The following is a 22,085-nucleotide window of genomic DNA, read 5'->3' as shown; positions in this document are numbered from 1 at the left end:
CATCACCAGTCCAAATGGGGCCAGGTGGGGCAGGGCCCCGTTTCTCCCCAGTCTACTACCATCCCTAAAGGTATTTTAGTTATTTTACTAACGGGGATTGGGTGGGGTGGGGAAAAGCGTAAGTCCATTCTCGCTTTCATCCCTGCACGGGTTTTGATTTTCTCCTTCATCCCTGCCTCTATCACTGTTTCATGTCCTCCATCCCTGGTCCAAACGGGGTGAAGCAGGGCGAGGCCCCGTTTTCCCCGGTCCACTGCCATCCCTATATAGTCATGTTTCAATATTGGTAGTGTAAAACTCTATGCGTACTCTCCCCCCAGCCGACCAGAGAATGTTTTTCATTGGCTTCAGTTTACACATGACATGTATCTACCTGGGTTTGAAATCGAGATATCTCCTAGCCTGGTGTGCAGAACCATATGGGCAAATGAAACTTATGCTTAGGGCAGGTAAATGAGTCAAACAAACCAAACAGGGTATGTTTGGGCTCAGCTCATTTGCTAGTGGATGGAGCTTATGACTTGGCTCGTCCATAAGCTAGACGAGTAGGCTCATGTAAACAATTTTTTTGTTACTTATACATGGAATGTTTTTTTTTCTATACGTTACGTTTTTTTTGACAGAACTATATATATATATATATATATATATATATATATATATATTAAAGTTTAAACTTAATAGTTCATATTTGTATACATCTTTCTCTTTGTATATGATGTTTGTAATGTTCGCCCTTTATATATCACACAATATATATTTTTATCCATGTGAGTTCACACAAGCTGAGCCGAGCCCAACATATGCTCTGTTCAAAGTCAACTCGTTTAAGTTAGACAAGCTGCTCTTGACTCATCTCACCAGCTGTATGAGCCGATCATAAACAAGTTTGTGACAAGCCAAACCAAGCTGAGTCGCGGGCTGTTCGTTTCATTACTAGCCCTACTTATGCTTGTTCAAACCAATCTATTGAAAAATTTACCGTTCTAGCCATCTCTCTTGCCTGCGTGCATGCTTATTGTTTGGGTGAATTCATTTTGATCAAAGTACACGTACGAGAGAAATATGAAAAATAATAATGAATGTGAGATACGATAACTTTGTGAAGGCCTGGCTTCCATATGACAATGCCCTATTTGTTCTTTCTTTTTACTTTGCTTGTGAAGGCAGCTATCAGACCTCTGTATATAACTAATAACTAATGAATAAAAGTTATCGTAACAACTGAGGCCATTATCTCAGAGAGGGTTGTGTATGTTCGCCCCCGATGATTCTGTGTTCGGGGCTTTGAATGAGCACAACGTATACAAGCACATGGGGCTCGTATTCCCGTGTATGTTGACATAACTTTGCATCGGACTCTGGTGTTGTTGCAAAGACTTAAGTACCCTTTATTGCTATTCTTCTCATAAAGTGATGGTTTGAGAAAATGACAAAAATGCCTTTCATTCAAAAAAGAAAAAACAAATAGTTCAAAAAAAGGACAAACATGTTCTCCATCCAGAAAATCGAGGATGATGTTGACTCTTCAAAGTCTTCTTCTTTTTCTGTTCAAAAAAAGGACAAACATGTTTTCTTCTTCTTTCTCCGTAAAACACTGTAAAACCCTTTCTCTCTCTAGAGAAGAAACATGTTCATCTCGTTCCGGTGATGGGTGTTCTACGAAATGTAAATCCCCCCTTCTGTAAGGGCAAAAGGCCATGAACACGTTGGGAGGAGCCCTCAGACCCCCCTTCTGTAAAGGTAAAAGCTCTGAATCAGACTCCATAACTCTTCAAGTTGAATGATGCTACCCACACTGGGAGGAGCTCTCAGACCCCCCTTTCTATAAGGGTAAAAACTCTAAATCAGACTCCACAACTCTTCAACTCCAGGGAACGAGATGAACACCCGTCACCGGAACGATGGCTCCGCTGAGACCTCCTCGCTAGGGAGAAGAAGACGACGTGGTGGAGCTTCTGCTGGCCATCCTCAGCGCGACTGCACCGACTGGGTTGCTGTTGAGGAGGAGGACGAGAACGGTGACTCTTAGCTTGGGCAATCTTTCTTTTGATGATTATGGTTGTAATGTATCGTTGAAGTTAAAATGGGGAATGAAATGACAATAGAAATTACTGAAAATTTACAGAAATAAACTAGACTCAATAACGAAGACACCACTTTTTACGAATTTGGAATATGACCTCCGGTTAGGGAGATATGACTCTGACAAGTTGGTCCTAATTTGCGAAAGACACTACAAATCGCTATAGCAATTTGCGGAAGACACTACAAATCGCGGATTTGGAATATGACCTCCGGTTAGGGAGATATGACTCTGACAAGTTGGTCCTAATTTGCGGAAGACACTACAAATCGCTATAGCGATTTGCGGAAGACACTACAAATCGCTATAGCGATTTGCAGAAGATACTACAAATCGCTATAGCGTTTCGCGATTTACGGAAGACACTACAAATGCTACAAATTGCTGTAGGAAAGCCCGATAATACTATAAATCATTGTTGGAAGGCCCAAAAAATTTTTGGTCCGGAGGGTGCTGCCCCCCGAGACCCCCGCCAGGGGCGGCCTTCCCTGGACCCCCGCCCGCTGACCGCGCAGCGGGATCCGCGCCGGGGGGGAGCCCCCGGACCCCCCTTCTGTAAGGGCAAAAACTCTAAATCTGGCACACAAGTAGAGAGAGAAGGGAGAGAGAGTGAGAGGGTTGGTGTTCATGGCCTTCTCTAGGAGGAACCCTTTACCTCTCTTGATTTCTTTTCTACAGAGAGAGAGAGAGTTTTACAGTGTTTTACGAAGAAGGAAGAAGAAGAAGATGACGATGCAGCAATGTAGGATCGTCTGTTGGATGTGCACAGAAGTAGAGAGAGAAGGGAGAGAGAGTGAGAGGGTTGATGTTCATGGCCTTCTTCAGGAAGAACTCTTTGTTTCCCTTGATTTCTTCTCTAGAGAGAGAAAGGGTTTTACAGTGTTTTGCGGAGAAAGAAGAAGAAAACATGTTTGTCCTTTTTTTGAACAGAAAAAGAAGAAGACTTTGAAGAGTCAACATCATCCTCGACTTTCTGAATGGAGGACATGTTTGTCCTTTTTTTGAACTATTTGTTTTTTCTTTTTTGAATGAAAGACATTTTTGTCATTTTCTCAAACCATCACTTTATGAAAAGAATAGCAATAAAGGGTACTTAAGTCTTTGAAACAACACCAGAGTCCGATGCAAAGTTATGTCAACATACACGGGAATACGAGCCCCATGTGCTTGTATACGTGGTGCTCATTCAAAGCCCCGAACACAGACGTGGGATTCAGTGAATCATCGGGGGGAACATATAACCTGCTTTGATTATCTCAGGACTCAGGTTAGCTTAGGGGGTTGTTGTGAACTTATTTAAGCACCAAGTCTCCCCCTTGATAGGGTACATTTAGGTGTACCACTGACTGATCACCATATATCCGGTGACAAGATGCTTTGACAACGATATTAGTCTCTCTCTCTCTCTCACGCACACACACATCAACCATCTTTTTTTATCACCAAGATTTCTTTATTGAAATCCATAACAATGCAAAAGCATCGACAAGACATGTAGCCCTCGAACTCCACTCTAGCTGCTGATTCGAAAGAAAGGACTTAAAACCATCACAAGAAAAGAATATGTTTGTAAGAAACCTCCTAGCATTACTATAACCAATGTTGTCAAAAATCGTATCGACTATCAAATCTTTGGGCAACCATTCAGGTGAATGGCCGATACCGATTCTCAAGTTCGAATCATCTGAATCGGCTGAAAAATATTTAAAAAATATTCTGTGTCAATCAGAACGTGACAGTGTTAAAATCATTATTTTTACATTTGTTAAAAATAGTCTATTCAACTTAGTATCGTATGGATTTTCTGCTGAGCACCTATATTAACAACATTGACTATAACAGAGAAAAGCAAGTCTCCGATCCATCCATGACTTTATCATATACGAGTGTTTGCTTGCTATGTTAACTTGACAATTGATGCTTAGAATTGATAAGAAAAGTCCTAATTCAGTGTCCATCTTGTGACCTGTGGCAGAAATTAATTGATCAGTTGGTCAAAGGCTTACATTGTGAGATACCAAAGCTTAGAGGCACACAACAACAATGCTTTTTTAAAAGCCACAATAGATCCGCTGAGATTGAATCCGAGTGGAGTAGGATCGAACACAACCTCATTTCTAGGGTATAACCAAGCCTCTATCACACATGCAATATCAACAACTCCTATCATTGAGTAGATTGACCACCACAACAAGGCTACCTTGAACAACTTGGAAGAGAAAACAGAGAAATGAAGAGTGTAAAGAGAGAGTGTGGAGAAGAAGAGGAGAGCATAAGCTTGTTATGCCATGACCTGAGGCACCCTACAGTTTGAAAGATCATTTGAATGGGCTCATAAAGGTCAAACGGGTTACATGCACTCATTAATGATCAAATGGCCACCCAAATTGGCTTCATGCACTCACTAACATCCCAACGTGTCAAAGGACATTGACGCTAGCTGTTAAGGTTATGTGTCGCTCCTTAGTTATGTTGAAAATAAACTTAAAAAATAAGTCTTTTAAAAGGTTTTATGAGTTACAAGATTATCCAAAATAAGTGATACAAAGATTTGTCAAAACAAGATCAAGACCTGGGTCAAGCCTAATCCAAGTTCAAGTCCAAAATTCAATTAACAAGCTACTTGAGGGCCTTGCCGTCTAAGTTAATTCTATACATTTTAAATCCAATGTGTTTCTAAAACATGTTTAATATGAAATTAAACATATTTCATAAAGTAAGTTTTCTTTTCAAAATCTATTTCTCAAAAATTTAGTCAAATATAGAGCTATGGCCAAAGCTCTTGCTTCAAAAGGTTATAAATTTTGAACAAAACAATAACATGCATCCCATATAAGTAAGATGGGATTGTTTACTGGTTGGTAAATGTATAAACAACCAAGTCTAGGTAAATGTAGTTAGAATCGGTATCAGCCTTGAATTGGTTTCAAATGATTGAGGGAAACGACTGATTCTGATTTTAAATTAAATAAAGCTGAATCGACCAGTTTTTAACTAGCAGATGATGCGTGTTAAAAAAGGTTAAAATAATATAAAATATATTTAAAAATATATATATTTGTAAGAAACCTTCTAGCATTACTAAAATAGTAAAAAGCAAGTCTCCCATACACACGACTTTATCGTATGCAAGTGTTTGCTTGCCCTATTAACTTGAGAACTAATGCTAACCAAAAAGGTCCTAGTGCAGTGTCCATCTCATGACTTATTGCAGAAATGACTTGAATAGTTGGTCCCGGCTTACATCACATGCATATAAATGAGATGTGATTGTTTTTTTTTTTTTGAGAGAGAGAAATATCTTTATTGAATCAGTAAGCAAAGAACAGAATTATAGGAGTGATTAGGTATCATTCCCATCAATTCCAAATATAAATAGAGAACTAAAACTGTAGAAAAACAGAAAATCAGATGCTTGACAAGTGCATAGGACATTAGCCAAGGGATGTATTAGAATCGATCCATTGAATGGCCTGGTTCAGCCATTTCCTGCGCACCCTAAACGATATCTCCCACTTCAGCTGAGCAAAAATATAATCAGGACTTCTTAACAAACCACTGAAAATGCATTGATTTCGTTCATAGCAGATTAGTTTTCAAGCTGTTAGAACCTAGACGCGCCATAAGAACTTCCATCTTTCCTTTATAGTTTAGGGTACTAGCAATCAAAACCTGTTTCTGAAATCCTAAATCATTGCAGTTCATGTTCATGTTCATATCCCACCAAGCTTGCTGCAGCGGAAACCTGACAAAAGAAGAGTCCCAGATAAATGTTGAATCGATTCGTCATTGCACAAACATAAGGAGCCATGTGAAAACCTAGTCGTTGCAACTTGGTTTTCGTTTTCATCTTTCCTTGTATAATTAACCAACCCATCAGCTAACCACGTAGAGGTAACCCACCCCCCAAAGTGAGTTCTTTGGCAACCACATTGTTGAAGGTGTAACATTTAGAAATTTTCAATGTTTAATAAATTTTGAAAATCAAGTCTTTATGAATTTTGTATCAGTCAGGATATGATTTAAAGTCTAAAAATCCTGATTTGCATAATTATTGGCTCCAAAAACTGATCTAAACTTGTATCTGAACTTTTGACGGATCCAAACATAAAAATTTTTAAAGTTCATTTTTCAATGATATATTTGTAAATAATTAAATTGTCAAGGCTAAAATGGTAATTTGTCACTTTGGTGGTATATTTTGGTAAATTTTTCAACTATAAAAGGGTAAAAAGGTAATTTTTATGTTAGAGATATTTTTCAAAGAATTAATAAAATTGTTATGAGTAAAACAGTATTTTGCCCTCCTAGTGGCAAGTTTATGAAAATTTTTAAATCATTAAATGATAAAATAATATTTTTTCATATCCAAGTGGTAATTTGGTTATATGAGATCTGAAGGGCAATTCAGGTATAAAATTTAGGTATTAAAATATGATTTAATATTTTTTTATTATTTTTAATGAACAGAACATGGTTTTCTCAAAACCATGTCCTTCAAAACTATAAAAGAACTTGATTTTTCTAAAATCATGTCCCTTAGGTGTCAACGTTTTAGAGAGAGGATGACACTCTCCCTCTCTCTCTTGATGACACTTGACAAGGGGGAGAGTGAGTCACCCTTTCTCTTCTCGAAAACCTAACACACGGGAGGAGTGTGAGCCCCACAGGGGGGTGCCACCTTCTGAGGAGCCTATAAATAGCTCCTCATCCCATTTATCTCTCTACAACATTTCACTCCCATTTTCTCTCTCTAGCTTTCTCACTCCTAAATTGCCTTTTTCTCTCTCTAACCTAAGCTCTTCTCTCTAGAAATTCTAACCCAAACCTTCATTAAATTTTTTGTTTCTTCCACCAAAACCCTTTAAGCCCCTTGCCCCTATCCAAGTATGGTCTTTGTTTCTTCGAATGAGTGCTGACGAGTCAAAATCGGCTTTTTGAGTCCAAATAGCAGAAGTTTTGCTTAATTTAATAGAAATTCTAAAATTCTACTGCAGAAGCACTGCCCAAATTTTTACAAATAAGGTAAGTATATGTATTCCTTATCTAGACCTTAGCATGTCCTCGTAGGTCCTCCTATTTCTTTCCAAAATCCTTAAGATTTTTTTTTTAATTGAAGCAATTTTGCCAAAATTTAATCCAATTTTGCCTCTATATAGGAGAGGTTTTGTTAAAAAATTTATAAATATTTTTAAACATTCATAACTCTTATAGCACTAGTTCTGCCAAAAATTTTATAAACATTTTTGAAAAATATAAATATTATAGCAGTAGTTTTGGCAAAATTTTTATAAATATTTTTAAAATTTAAAATTATTATAACCAGAATTTTGTCAAAAATTTTATAAAACCCTTTTCAGACATTCAAAACGTTTTTTTTAACCTTTATTAAAAGTTTTATGACAAAAAATCATGTCAAGATTTTTACAACTCGAAATCAAGTTCAGGACCTTTTTCAAATATTCGAGTCATTACAGAGGAAACTCTTTAAAAAAATTTATAAAAAATAAGGCTATTTTAAAATAGCCTTTAGATTTTTCGTATAAATACAATTGAGGCTCTTAGAATGATTTTTTTTAGGACAAGTGCTACCCAAATTTTTTTAGAAAAACATAATCTAATATGATGAAATTTTTTACCAAAATACTACCAACAGTGATCATTTTGCCCTACCTTGATACCCTGGTTACTATATAAAAATCAAATTAAGTTATTATACCAAAACCTTATAATTTAAAATGTTAAATATATTATGTATACTTGTATTAGAACTATAAATGTGAATTATGTTAGCATGAACAAATTGTATACCCTGATCCATGTTCACATGTTTTGAACTATGTTTACATATATTAAAACCAATTTGCATGATTCAATTTAAGTTAGTATGCCTTGAATGCTTGTTATAAAGATTTTTGTTCAATAATGGGATTAGGGTTTAATGAAACCCTGCAGACTTTGAATTAAAATGCCTGAAATTATTGTTTATGAAATGAGTTATTTTGGCCAGGCTATGGCCAAAGTTCGAGTAACATTTGTTGCCATGAAGCACATTGATGATTGTGTATTATGTGATTATTGTTGAAAAGTATCATTGTACTAAAAAAATTTTTATGTACAAGTTATCAAATGAATCATGCTTACACATAAACTTAAACTGATTTTTTGCCTTCATAAGTGAAGTGCCTGTATATATAAAGCAATATTAAATAGGTTAAAAAACCTAATAGAAACACATGGAATAATATAGTTGTACCTTACCTTGGAGAGGGTATGTGGTACAAGCCTCAGTAACATGTAACAATGTTTTTTAGAGTGATAGATTCTCATGGGCCACCAGTCACTCGCAGGTTTTGGAGACCGAAGCAACTGACCGCCCATCTGAATCAATGTTTTAGTGGCCCTTGGAGGATTTTTTTTTTGTTGCAAACTGTTCCTCTGGGATTCATACACTAGTCATTTGAGGTAATTGAATTACACATGACATAATAAACCCCCAAATGGTATCAGTTGTACGATGACTAGTGGCCTATGAGTACCCATAGGGTTAATAAATATCAAAACAAAAGCTCTAATATTTGAATAACTACTTGCAAAAAAGTAGACAATGTTATTGTTATTAAATGCATGAACTATTATTTGTATTAAATGCATGAGTGATTATTTGCATCATACTAAATACATGAGTTGTTTTTTGTTGAAATTATGTACTTCATATAGTTTGAATTTGAATTGCATAATTAAGTAGAGTTAAATCATGATTTTTGAATATGTTTTGATATTTTAAGTTACCTAGAAATGATATTTACTTACTAGGTTGTCACAAGTTTAACCCCGTGTTATGAAAAAATATAAGTTCAGGTACATGACACCTTGCACGACAGTGGATACTGGATGAGAATGGCATCGAAGAATCAAGATTTTCAAGATCTCAAAAAAACTTTAAGATTTTTATTTATCAATCATAAACTTTTGTAAAGGACTTTGTATATAATGTATGTTTGAATTAAATTATGTATTGATTTATACTGTAGTTCCTAAAATATAACCCACCCGAGGTTTCAAACCAAAGTTAAAATAGTTTTTGTTGCTTATTTCAAAAGATATATATATATATATATATATATATATATATATATATATATATATATATATATATATATATATATATATATATATATATATATTTCAAAATTTTAAAATCTCGGGGACGGGGCATTACAAAAGGGTTGCACAATGTTGTGTATAGAGAAACTAAAAAAAATTGTCCATCATTTGACATCGTCTAAATCATGTCGTCAGCTTGCTGTATAAAAAAAACAGAAGTTAAATCAGCCATGAGGACCGTTCATTGCCTAAATACTTTATCAAATGGGTTTCTTCTAAAAACAATGTCCCATTCACTCGAGGTTGGTGTCTAGATGGCATGTACAATACGGTATTTTCTATGAGTAGCATGATATAATTCAAGGAATTCCTCCCGAAGAGATCATTCACTTCTCCACTTGTCCTGCCAGAAGAAAGTATGTGTGCCATCACTCACGCATATCCTTAAGAATTGACAAAACTCATTCGACACAGAAGTCCACCCCTTCCAAATTCCTGAACCCCATTTCATTTGTGATTCTCTATCCAATTTCAAGGTCATTCCGATAATTCATATTCTTTAGAAAAAACAATGGGCAACTTTTCTTCTTTCTTACAAATCAACCATAACCATTTTGTAAGGAGTGCCATATTCAAACGATGAATATTGCACAAACTCAAGCCACCAAACCCCAATGGTTGAGATATTACCAACCAGCCCATTTAGAGGTTCCTTCTATTATTCTGTTCCAAATAAAATTTTGAAAAATCCTAACCAACCTTTTTTTCCACTTTTTTGTCATTTTAAAGATTTGAAGAAAATGTAAAACCATGGTAGAAATATTGTATCTTACTAAATTTATTCGGCCCGCTCTAGATAAAAGGTGCACCGCACAAGATTGTGTTATTGCCCGAACATGGTCTTCTACCTTACTCCAATACAATTCATGAGAAACCCCCAAGTGAAGGTAAAGGCCAAATAAGTCAAAGGTAAGGAGCCAATATCATAGTAAAAAATTAGTGACACCTTTCTTTGCATCACACCCAAAGTATCTTTAAGAACCAAAACATGGCTCTTACACCATTCATTTTCAATCCTGAAATTTTTTCAAAGCATCTTAAAATCACCCATAATGTCCACATATTCTCCTCGATAGCTTTCCCAAACACTAATAAGTCATTCGCAAAAAAACTAATGTGTTATGATAATAGGATTGAAAACTTGACAACCACGAAACTTACCCACAGCCTCAGTTGAGTTGATCATAACTGACAATGCCTCCATGGCCAATATAAAAAAACAAAGGTGAGAGATGATCCCCCTGTCGTTGGCTTTGAAAGGTTCCCCTTTCTCCCCCATTAGTAGAAACTACAATGGAGGATGCGTAAAGTAATCCTTCAACCCATAACGTCCACTTATCACCAAATTTCATAAATTTTAAACAATTTATCAAAAAAATTCAATCAAAAGAATCAAACTCTTTTTAAAGTCGATCTTTTAAATGAACAAAAGATTGCATAATTGCTTAATGGAATGAATTGATTCATGGGCCATAATAGATACTTCATGTAATCTCCTCCTAGGAATAAAATCACTGTGTGAACAAGAAATAAGAGGCCCGATATGCAGCTTTAATCTAGATGTGATTGTTGCGATGGCCTCTAGTTGCTTTTTGTGTGGGAAAGAAGGAGAATCAGCAGAACATCGGTTCATCCAATGCCTTGTCTCAAAGGAGGTATGTTATGCAAGCCTCGAGTATCCATTATTATCTCATTGTATAGATGGAGCAAACATCGTTTCCGTCACAAACTCATAGCTCGCAGTTTGGATTGTGCCCTTCCAAGTTATGATTTGGAAACTGTGAAGCATAAAAAATGATATTTGCTTTCAAGGGGCCTTGCTTAATTCAGATCAGATCCAACGTAAGTGTCTTCATGCCGTGCGAGAGCAGGTGTTGCGGATATGCTCTAAGGTGGATCACCCAATAATGTGAAAATGGAGACAAGTTGATAACTGGTCTCCACATCCTCAAGGTTGGATTAAAATCAATATCTACAGTCTTTTTAGAAGGCGTTGGCAGATAGGTTACACTAGCAGGGATGCCCAAGGAAGTTTTATTAGAGCAGGGTGCTTTGTTGAGGACTCATCTATTGTAAACCGTGAGTGGCACAGTTGGGGAAATATCATGCAATTCATTCGTCGCACTTCAAAGGTGTTGAATCTCCAAGAAAGGACCAAGTTCTGCTTATCAATAAACAGATGGAAGGAAGAGGTCAGGCGACAGACAGCCTGAATTGTCTGGTGGATATCCTGTTTTGTTTTAATAGTGTTCACATTCTAAGTTGCTGCAAAACAGGAAAACAGAATAGCTAGGACTCTTGCGAGGCGAGTCTCTTTGGTTTCGGAAATAGAATGGTTAAATATGGCTCCAGATTGGAGCCCTTCGAAAAAAATGAGATGGGATTGTCTACCTATTGGTAAATGCAAATAGCCAACTCTGGGGCAATGTTGTCAGAATAGGTACCTGGCCTAAATGGATTTTCAAGACGATTCAGAGAATCAGCAGATTTTGATTCTACTGAATTGGTCCATTTTTAACCAGCAGATGAGACGTGTCACATAATATTAAAATAATATTAAAAATTATTTTTAATTATTTTTTAAAAATTATATAAAAATAAGCCCAATCGGCTTGGTTTCATATCAATTTCTGCCTGAATCGTTTAGGAATTGGCCGATTCAGGCAGATTCTCAATGATATTGATGGCATTGCTCTAAGGGTCCAATCTCTGTCTTGATTTGCGGGACCATCAACGTACAGCAAAATTTTCTATTAGATGGGTCAGGTCTGGCATCAAAACTTTTCACACACAAGAATCCCACTATTAGAGGAGGAATAGATGTTGCTAAATTCTCTTTAAATTGAAAAGACACGATTAAAATTAATTATTTCTAGAGAATAGAAGACCCAGCGAAGAAATATAATGAAGGATAAACCTAGACGTAGTTAAACTAAGGCGTGGATAGATTCTAGCTATTTAATATATGGTGAATGTCAACTTTGTTAACTAGGAAAGAGGATAAAATGGATTAGATTGAGTGCTACTTCAACTAACGCACGACAAACTTTCCTGATAGGGACTAATGATGCATATTTTCTGGTTCCAATAACATTTAACTTTCAAACTTTTATGAAAGCTAGCTATACATCCATATAGTGCTCGATTAGAAACGATAGGAAAATTCGAGAAAACAAGCCCCCTTGTATATCTTAGCCATTAGATTTCAATGAACTGGCTAAAAGTTTATTGAATGTAGTACTTAGTTGACGAACCTTAGACAAGGTCATTGTGGCAGTTATAAAGATCAAATTATTTTGATGTCTTCTTTTGTGCATTGTGAACCATTAATGTTCAGATTCCCTGAAATTAAGTCTGCATGCACACATCAAAACCACTTAATCTAATGCATATCTTCAACAAACGAAGAGACCATGCACATCATATTTATATTGACAGATCTGTACCATTTAGGCTGTGTTTGGAACCTTGCAATGAGATGGGAGAAGTGGTTTCCGTGCATTGGTAAAATATTTGAGAATCAGTGGGACTACGAGAGAGTATGCTCTCACGGTTACAAAAGTCTCTCTTTCTCTCAATTTACGCACATCCCCTCAGCCGCTTGGAATGCCACTCTTCAAAAAGTCCAGACCAAAATTTTCTCCTGAAAGGCTTCCTACCTTTTCATCGCAGGTAGGCTTACCCTCATCAAGCACGTCTTATCCTTTATTTCAAAATTTCTTATGTCTATATTCTTGATGCCCACGGACGTGGAGAATAAATTCTCCCATTTGGTGATAGATTTCCTCTAGTATGGCTGTCATCCTTAGACTAAGTGTCATCTGGTGGGTTGGAATTCTATGTTTCTCCCTAGGTGTGTGGTGGGTCTGAGGATTCTTGCTCTGAGACTTAGAAGTATTGCTTTCGTCATGAAGCAATGCTGGATGGTGCACCATCCTGGCAATCTGTGTGCTTCCTTACTGCATGCTAAATATGTCTCCCTTGAGTCATTCTTTTTTTATCATTGTCATCACAAGCTTCCTACTTCGCACTTGCGTCGCATGTGGCTGAAAGCCATGTCTTTCATCCTCATGAATAAGGGTGATCCTGACCCTGCCACCCAGCTTTTGCATTGGACAATTGCGCCTAGCGGCGCTTTCTGTACCAAATCTCTTTATTGGTCTCTTCTTCCTCCTAGAGCTGACTGACTACTTGAGCATTTGTTATGGGCTAAAGGCCCAACTCCGCATTCTCAGTTTTTATCTTGGTTGATTCTGCATGATCAGGTCCAGACGGATAGCTTCCTCAAAAGAGTGGGTTTTCAACTTCCGAGTCGATGCGTCCTGTGCAATGCGGTGGAAGAATCCACTTATCATCTGTTTTGGGTATGCCCCATCTTTGTAGATCTCTTCAAGAGTATGTGAAACAATCCTGATGTCAACGTGCGATAGGACTCCTTCGCGCTCGATCTTCTGTGGGGCCCGCCACAGGTACGCAGTTGCAAGAGATGACGGATGATCTAAAGAACTTGACTCATCACTACCTGGTGGGTTGTTTGGATGACCCACAACAATGCGATATTCCGTCAAACTTCAATTATTTTCAATAAGCTCGTGCATTGCATCTTGGCTAATGTGTACGCAATTTTGCACCTCTGCTGCCCTGGTCTCCACCGCCTTCAGGCGGCCTCTCTTCCTCCTGACCTTGGCTGAATTTGTCGGAATTTTGTTCTTTTTTGGCCTTCTGTCCGTATGTTTTTTTTGTTTTTGCTTTTTGATTTTCGGCCCTTGGTTTGGGTCTGCTGTTTGTTTGCTCACAGGCTCAATGTTTGTTGGCCCTTTGTCTTAGTAATGTTGATGTTTCGTTTGACTCTCTCTCTCTCTCTCTCTCTCTCTCTCTCTCTCTATATATATATATATATATATATATATATATATATATATATATATATATATATATATATCCGCACTCAATCGTGTTGACCGTCCATCGCGATCAGCATAAAAAATGAGCTAAAAAGCATAAAAACACATTTTTTGTTTAAAACATCCTTTGGTGGTGCTTTAAAACACCGATAAAAGCCCAATGGAGACACGTGCAGCATTATATTTTTTGCTTTTAGTGGCACTTCAAAGCATCGCTAAAGGGTGTTTTTGCGCTTTTTCACATTTTTGTGTTTTTTGCACGCACAATGGACAATAAGCGCACTTAAGTTCAGATTGAGCACCTACCCCTTACTATATATATATATATATATATATATATATATATATATATATATATATATATATATATATATATATAAACTCATCCATGTTCTGAATCTAATACTTCAAGAGTTGATCCCTATAAAATATACATAAATCACATATGTACCGTTAAAATTTAAAAAAAAAACAGAAAACCCCATTTAACACTTTTCATTTAGCACGGATGTATATATATATATATATATATATATATATATATATATATATATATATATATATATATATATATATATATGAAGAGGTCTGTGTCTTTTACTGCTAACTTTGTCTTAGATTACTTCACGCAACCTTCTATGAAAGAAGATTTTATCATCTGAAACTCTTCGCTGCAAGTTGGTGGGGAACGACTCAACAACCTATCGATAGTTCACACTATTCATAAACCGAAGAAACAAAAATATGAAAAATGATAAAAGAAATCAACCACACAAAAAACAAAAAATTTACATGATTCAAAAAGAGTTGCCTATGTTCATGGCTGCATTGAGATCTACTATTAGGTTGAGATATACCCACACACCAATTACAAAGAAAGGGCAACCTATTGGGGTAAAATTAAATAATTATACTTCAAATTAAATTCGTAAAAATTAGAGATTTATATCAAAATAAAATTCAGACTCCGCACTCTTCCAACACTAGCGTGTTATTTGTCCTAACAAGAGCTAGACAAGTGCATGCCTACCTATATAAACAATAATAAATATTTGGTCAAAGTTATTAAACCAGATAAAGACAAACTGGTCGCTGATCGACCTCCTTGTTGTTTTGCATGGCCATGAGCACTCAGCTCACTACCTGCATGGACATGCGAGAGAGAGAGAGATTCAAGATGCGATAAACAAATTACGTGTTCCACTAACCAATTTTTACATACTAAAACCAATCCATAATGCCCACCAAGAAAGAAAGGAGAGAAAACGTTTCTATGATACAAAGCTCTCCACTCTTCCAAAGTCAAAAACAAAACTTCTGTCCACATACTTGAGCAGCTCCATCTCACAGTACTGTTCCACGCTCTCATTGTCTTCCACGTTGAGATTCAAGTCCAAAGAAATGCATGGACTCGTACCATCCTTCTCTCCTCCCTCACTGCTGCTCATTCTCTCCTCTACCTCCTCACTGCTGCTCCATGACTTCTGCTTAACGCAAGGAGAGCAGGCTCTAGACTTGGACCTAAAACTCACACAGCTCAGAATAATGATGGCATCCCCAAGACCAATCTCGTCACCATCAGGTCCAAACACCATCCCCTTCTCTATAGACTTCCTTATATTGATCAGAGTGTGATAGTCCACCTGCTCTACATCCTCTAGAAATATAACCCTGTGTGGATTGTATCGTATGGCTTCACTGAGTTTCCCAAAGTAACTGAAATCTGCTTCTTCTCTGCACCTTTTCCCTCTGAAATCCTCATTTGAGTCTGTTCTCACTGTGGAGAAACTACTTAGCCCAATGGAAAAAAAGCTGTTTTCAGAGCAGAAAACCTGATTTGCTAGCTCTCTTGCTATTATTTCCTTACCCTCTAAATCCCCACCTTCAAATAACAGCCAAGTGTCTTCTTTTCTCTCTCTTTTTTTCACCCATTTTCTTCTTACCATCCCTGACCTGCACTGCAAGACCACGCTTGCAATTTCGGGAATGATGTCTTTCTGCCATGTGGCTTTCTGCTCAAGTGCACTGCAGAGGCTCTTTAGGCTTTCAGCATTGAACTGCTTGAATCTCATGTCTGTATGATCAGGAGATGAATTAGGGCAACAGTGTTTGGAACTCGGAAGATCCAAAAGGGTGGTTTCTCTCTCTGATATACAGATGTTTTGTGGCCCCCATGAGTCAGTATATTTCCAGCTGCTCAAGTATGTAATGGAAGAAGAGGGACAAGGAAAGCAGAAATTCATGGTGTTTTCTGCTTGGGCATGGTGTTTGTGGATTGAATTACATATACCGTTCCATTTCCTGCGTAGCTCCCTAATTTGAAACTGATCCTGCCAAAGAGCAAAAGACTAATTAATAAAGACGTCACTGACTAATTTACTTTATGTTCCTGCATAATACTTCATTGAACTGTAGCCTCAGATTCAAGGAAAAAAGTAAAAAAAAGAAAAACAGTTACCAGATCATTACAAGTGAGATTTCTTTTCTCATCTTTACATTGCTGTAACCATAAGGGTAAGTTAGAGCTGATGGAGGAGTCGTGGATGGTTCTTGCTAATCTTTGTACATCCATCTCAAATTTACTTAGGCAGTCAACACAACAAGTGAGCTGCTTCTCAAAACTAGCCTCATGGTTTTTGCCGAGTGAGTCACTGAGAAAATCAAACCCTTAAAAAATTATGGTCCAGAATCCAAAGTCTTGAGATAAAGCAAAAGAGAAAATATAAATTCGCTGATAAAATCTATATAGAATATTTCGATAGTAGTGTATACCTTTCTGAATTGAGACTCAGTCCCAAGCTTCCAGTAGGGATGGGAAGAGGGTGAAGCCCCCACAAACTTTCCAAAGAAGGATGACCCATCCTACATCTCATGAAAGTATGATAACTTGCAATTCCGAGCAGCCAAAATCTTCCACTCTCAATAAAATCAGATATCAATCTTCCAATCTCAAAGACTATGTGCTCTATGGGACAAACATATTTCCTTCTTTGATCATCATCTCTCTCTCTAAACTCAACTGTCCATTTCAGGTCCCCCACATATAATATAGCCCCTCTTCCTACGCACCTCCTTAGCACACACCTTAGCTCCCCAAGCTTATGCTCAACATCTTCCTTGCACATATGACCAAACGGGAAAAGTGGCAGTGTTATTAACTGAGCACCCTTCAAAGGGTCAGGGATCTCTCCCTTGTCAATCTTGGCTTTGAGTCCTCTCACCACACTCTCTGCGGTCCCAAGACACTCCCCTACAATAACAGTGCTTTTTGTTCTGCTGCTCAAGAGAGTCTCTACAAGGCTAACTACATCCTCACTATTTGCGGACTCCAAACCAGAGAAAGAAGATGGTTTAAGGCCAGAATTCAAGATGGGTACCCCTAAATTTGGTTCTTTTGGTTTAGAGAGAGAAGGATTGGAGCTAATCTCAAGCGAGACTGCTTGCTCCACATTATTTTTCACTTGGGTACTCGAAAACCCGGCTTCTCTCATCACCCTACTGACGCTAGGGTCATCCAAAATGGAGATTATGAGCTGTTCGACCTCTACCTTTAGTGCTAGCAAAGGCTGTTGCTGGTTCTCGATGGATCCGCGCCTCTGGTGGGCCTGAGAGCGCTTGAATGCAGCAACGAGTGCGTTAGAGAGAGAAGGATGGTGGTGGGGGTGGTGGAAATTGGAGGATCCACCGGTGGTGGTGGTGGAGGTGGTGGCTGGGAGGCGGTTGAGGGCTACGTTGAAGCAAAGCTCCAAGGCCTTGCACTGGAGTGGGTGGGAGTGGCACTGCATGCATGCAGTGCGTAGGAGGCCGGTGGAGGAGGAGAGCATGGTGTTGGCCACATGGAGGGGAGTGACCTGAGCGTGGCCTCGCCGCCTCGCCAGCATCACCGACTGCTTCACTATGGTGGCTGTCTCAGGTGCGAGGGTTTGCTGTAGGCTGCTTGCTCCTGCCCTCATGGTTCAGTGCCTTGTTTGGACATGAGACAGGCGAGAGAGAGAGAGAGAGAGAGAGAGAGAGATGTGGGTGTGTGAGATATTGAGCTTGTCTGTGGGTTTTTGTTTTGTGGGAGTGTGTGCTTTTCTTCACCAGAGAGGAGAGAGATTCTGCTTTTCTTTTTTACTTTTTGAATTTTATTTAAAATGTCTAGGGGTCCAAAATCGATTTTGTAGTGGAAAGTGGCAGGCATGTGCAGACAAGCTACTTTGCCCTCTCTCTCTCTTTGTATTATTTAAATTAGCATCAGATTTGCTCAAAAAAATTTTATTTAAATTAGCACAGGATGAAATTTTAGTGCGTATGGCTTATGTGTTTGGTTCAAATTTCTTTCTAAAAGAAAAGGGATTTTGGTTGATATAAAAGTACCATCACGCCATCTTCTTTTGAACTAGAGAATTATCAAGACAGGCCTTAAGAAAAGGATAAAAGGCTCTGCAATATAGCTTTTTGAAATGACAAAAACGACCTACAAATTTGGCCTTTATGAAAAGGCGAAAGAAAATTAAATTTTCCGTCGTATCGATATAAACCTATTTCATACTCAAAGTATCCGAAGGAGCGCTTGCATGGTGACCATAGTGACAAAAGTTAAAAACGGCAATTTCTCCAATGTGAAATTCTCAATGAGATTTTAAAAAAAAATTAATTTTCTCAAGTTATTATCTATAAAATCTCTGAAAAAATATAAAATATCAAATAATCTCAAAAAATTAAAAAACAAAATAAAAACAAACTAATTATACAATTAAATTTTACATGAAATACAAAGTGGGATTGTTTATGTCAAATAGAAATAGAAGGTGACTTGAATTTGAGGCAGCAATTTGTGTAATATAATCGTTAGTATTTTATTTTGAAGTTAGTGATGTAGGAATAGAACATGCTAAATTAGCATTACGAAAAGGCTTCCCAAACTTTACAAGATGACAATATTTTAGATGTTTAGGCAGCCGGAAATCATGAACTATATCTTGGATTTTAATTAAAATCCCAGGAATCTGGTTAACAAGAAAAAACCCACCATCTTAATATTATTAACACTACAAGAAACCTGTGGATTAGCGAGGACCTAAATTCGTCGTTAATCCAACGCTAATCCGTCGCTAAACAGTTTAGCGACGGATTAGTGTCAGATTAGCGACGGAAAACTTTCATCGTGAATTTTTCGATGCTAAGTAGTGCATGAACTTATCCGCCGTTAATTCCGTCGTTACTTTGCGACGGATTAGCGACGGATATGATCCATCGCGAGTCCTTCGCTATTTTAAATTAGCGATAAATAATATCCATCGTTAATCCGTCGTTAAATTTAAAAATAAAAATAAAAAAAAATTGCTCGCTGCCGGCCCGTTCTCTGACAGGGAGCAATTTTTTTTTTACAGAATCTACGCATTCCGGCGTCAGGACGCTCTTCCGTAGTGAGCCAGTCACGACGGGAGAAGGAGTCGTATGGCGTGATGGAGAGCAATCAGGTGCTTAATGCACAAATTTTGTGACGCCGCAAAAACTCGCACAGAAAAGGGAGACGAAATATTTAGGCGAGAAATAAAAGAGAGATTTGTGACTACATGAAGGTTGATCGTTTCTACAGAACAAACCAAAAACTGATAAACTGAGATCCCTTAAGAAAAGTAAAAATTAAAGTTAAAAAATAAAAAAGGAGCTTAACCGAAACGAGAGAAAATCAGAAATCTCTCAAAATCGAATCCAAGACGAAGCAGAAAGAGAGAGAGAGAGAGAGAGAGAGAGAGAGAGAGAGAGAGAGAGAGAGACTTACTGTTTTAGAATACCTACACCGGAAAACCCTCGACCGATCAAAAACCATCACCTGCCGACTCACCGAAAAAATCCTGCGGGCACCGAAATCTTTCACAGAGAGAGATACGGGTGATCTACGGCTAGGAATCTTCCAGCTAAAGAAATTGACGGCTCTCTTCGCGCAAGCACATACTTCCTCGCCCTCTCGCTTTCCTGCTCGAAAGAAGGGAAGAACACCCTCGTCCCTTCCTTACCTCCTTTTATAAGGGTTGTGCACAAGATGACATCATCACCTCAAATTGACGGTCAGGATTCAGTGCAGAACGGGGGGAGGGAAAATTTTGCGCCTCAGGTGGATGGTTTAAATTGAAAATTAGCGACGAAATTAGCGAGAGAATTTTTCCGTCCCTAATCCGTCGCTAATTAGCGACGAATTAGGGACGAAAAAATTTCGTCGCTAATTAGCATTTTTTTCGTAGTGTTTTGGCGACGAAAAAATGTTGTCGCTAAGCTATCGCTAATTAGCGACGGAGATATTTCCGTCGCTAATTTTGCAAATATTTCAAATGTTAGCGACAAATAGTTTTCGCTCGCTGATCCTTCACAAATTTGCGACGAAAAAAATCCGTCGCAAATTTTCGTGTCTAATTAGCATTTTTCTTGTAGTGTAACCATGAACAAAGAATCAAACACCCATATCTCATTGTATGCTCCACTACCCAGACCTCAACAAAACTTAAAGAAAGTAAAATGCTGTGAAAAATTTTTTTTATCATTTACATATTCTATGAATATATATACAACATAAAAAAAACGATCCCTTAATATGAGAGATGAGGAGGTTACAGTTGCAGTAGGTTGAGAAAGGTCAGCTACATTCAAGGGATATGTTACAAGCAGTTATAAATAATATATCATCCATTACTACCCTTAAGTTGGTTGTGGAGACCCGTAACACCCAACTTGAATAATACGAAATGGAACGGATTATGTCCAAGAAGTTTTGTTATATCAGCTAACTATAGTTTGTTGGGAACATAGAAGGTGGAAATGAGGCCAACTTGAATCTTTTCATGAATGAGATGACAATCGAGTTTGATATGTTTAGTACGTTCATGAAAAACTGGATTGGCAGCTATATAGAGAGCAACCTGATTATCACAATACAACTTTATAGGTGATTTGTGATGTAAACTAAGATCAGCCAAAAGAGCTCTCAGCCAAATGAGTTCACAGGTAGTATTTAACATAGAACGATATTATGCTTCTGCAGAAGATCCAGAATTGGTAGATTGTTTCTTAGACTTCCATGAGATTGGACTATGATCGAACATGATAAAGTAGAGCCTCTGATAGATCTTGGCATCATCGAACAGGTGGCCCAATCAAAATCGCAATAAGCGATAAGGTGTGTCTCACTACTGGAAGACAAGAGGATGCCTTTTTTAGGAGAAGATTTGAGGTATTGCAAGACTCGAGGGGCAGCATCGAAGTGAGTACGGCAAGGTTTTTGCATAAATTAACTAAGAACTTGCACATAATAGACGATATTTGGTCTCATGACTGTAAGGTAGAGGAGATGACTAATGAGTCATAAATATTGGGTTGGATCCGAGAGAGGATCATCGTCATCCGCAGAAAGATGGATTTTTTGATCCATGGATCATGCTCCTAAAAGGCTAGTATTAGAAAGAATATCAAGAATATATTTGCGTTGGCTTAGAAAAATGCCCGATGAAGATCGTGCCACTTTGATGCCTAATAAATACTTTAACTTTCCAAGATCCTTGAGATTAAACTTAGAATGAAGAAAAGCCTTCAATGTATCAACATTCTCAATATTGTTACCAGCAATGACAATATCATCCACGTATATGAGCAAAGCTGTAAATGAAGACCCAATACAGCGAGTGAAAAGTGTATAAACTATAGTAGATTGAGTAAAACTAGCCTCTTTTAGAGCTAAGGTCAGCTTAATGAACCAATTGTGGGAAGATTGTTTCAATCCTAGAGGGACTTATTAAGGTGACAAACGGATCACTCCCCCTTTTCATGAAAACCAAGAGGAAACTACATATACACCTACACCTTTTCAAAGAGATCTCCATGCAAAAAGGCATTGTTAACGTCAAGTTGACAAAGATGATATCCATGAATAGTAGCAAGAGAAAGCAAAT

At 37.7% G+C, this 22,085-nt stretch overlaps 1 protein-coding gene across 1 annotated transcript in view; it reads right to left on the bottom strand.

The window, feature by feature from the left end:
- Window positions 1-18,110, bottom strand: part of LOC149847191 (protein SMAX1-LIKE 3-like) — a 32,651-nt gene extending 14,541 nt beyond the window's left edge. The window contains exons 1-4 of the mRNA XM_089993519.1: window positions 17,242-18,110; window positions 16,930-17,019; window positions 16,616-16,808; window positions 15,438-16,487 (exon numbers count right to left, since the gene is read on the bottom strand). Coding sequence (XP_089849645.1) covers window positions 15,438-16,487; window positions 16,616-16,808; window positions 16,930-17,019; window positions 17,242-18,110 — 2,202 coding nt within the window. The remainder of the gene's footprint in view (window positions 1-15,437; window positions 16,488-16,615; window positions 16,809-16,929; window positions 17,020-17,241) is intronic.
- Window positions 18,111-22,085: the final 3,975 nt, after the last annotated feature.

This window comes from Nuphar pumila, chromosome 2 (genome assembly GCF_984573655.1).
Source record: "Nuphar pumila chromosome 2, dmNupPumi1.hap1.1, whole genome shotgun sequence".
Classification (NCBI taxonomy): Eukaryota; Viridiplantae; Streptophyta; class Magnoliopsida; order Nymphaeales; family Nymphaeaceae; genus Nuphar; species Nuphar pumila.
The sequence above is the reverse complement of the archived record's forward strand: the minus strand, read 5'-3'. Positions and strand labels throughout refer to the sequence as shown.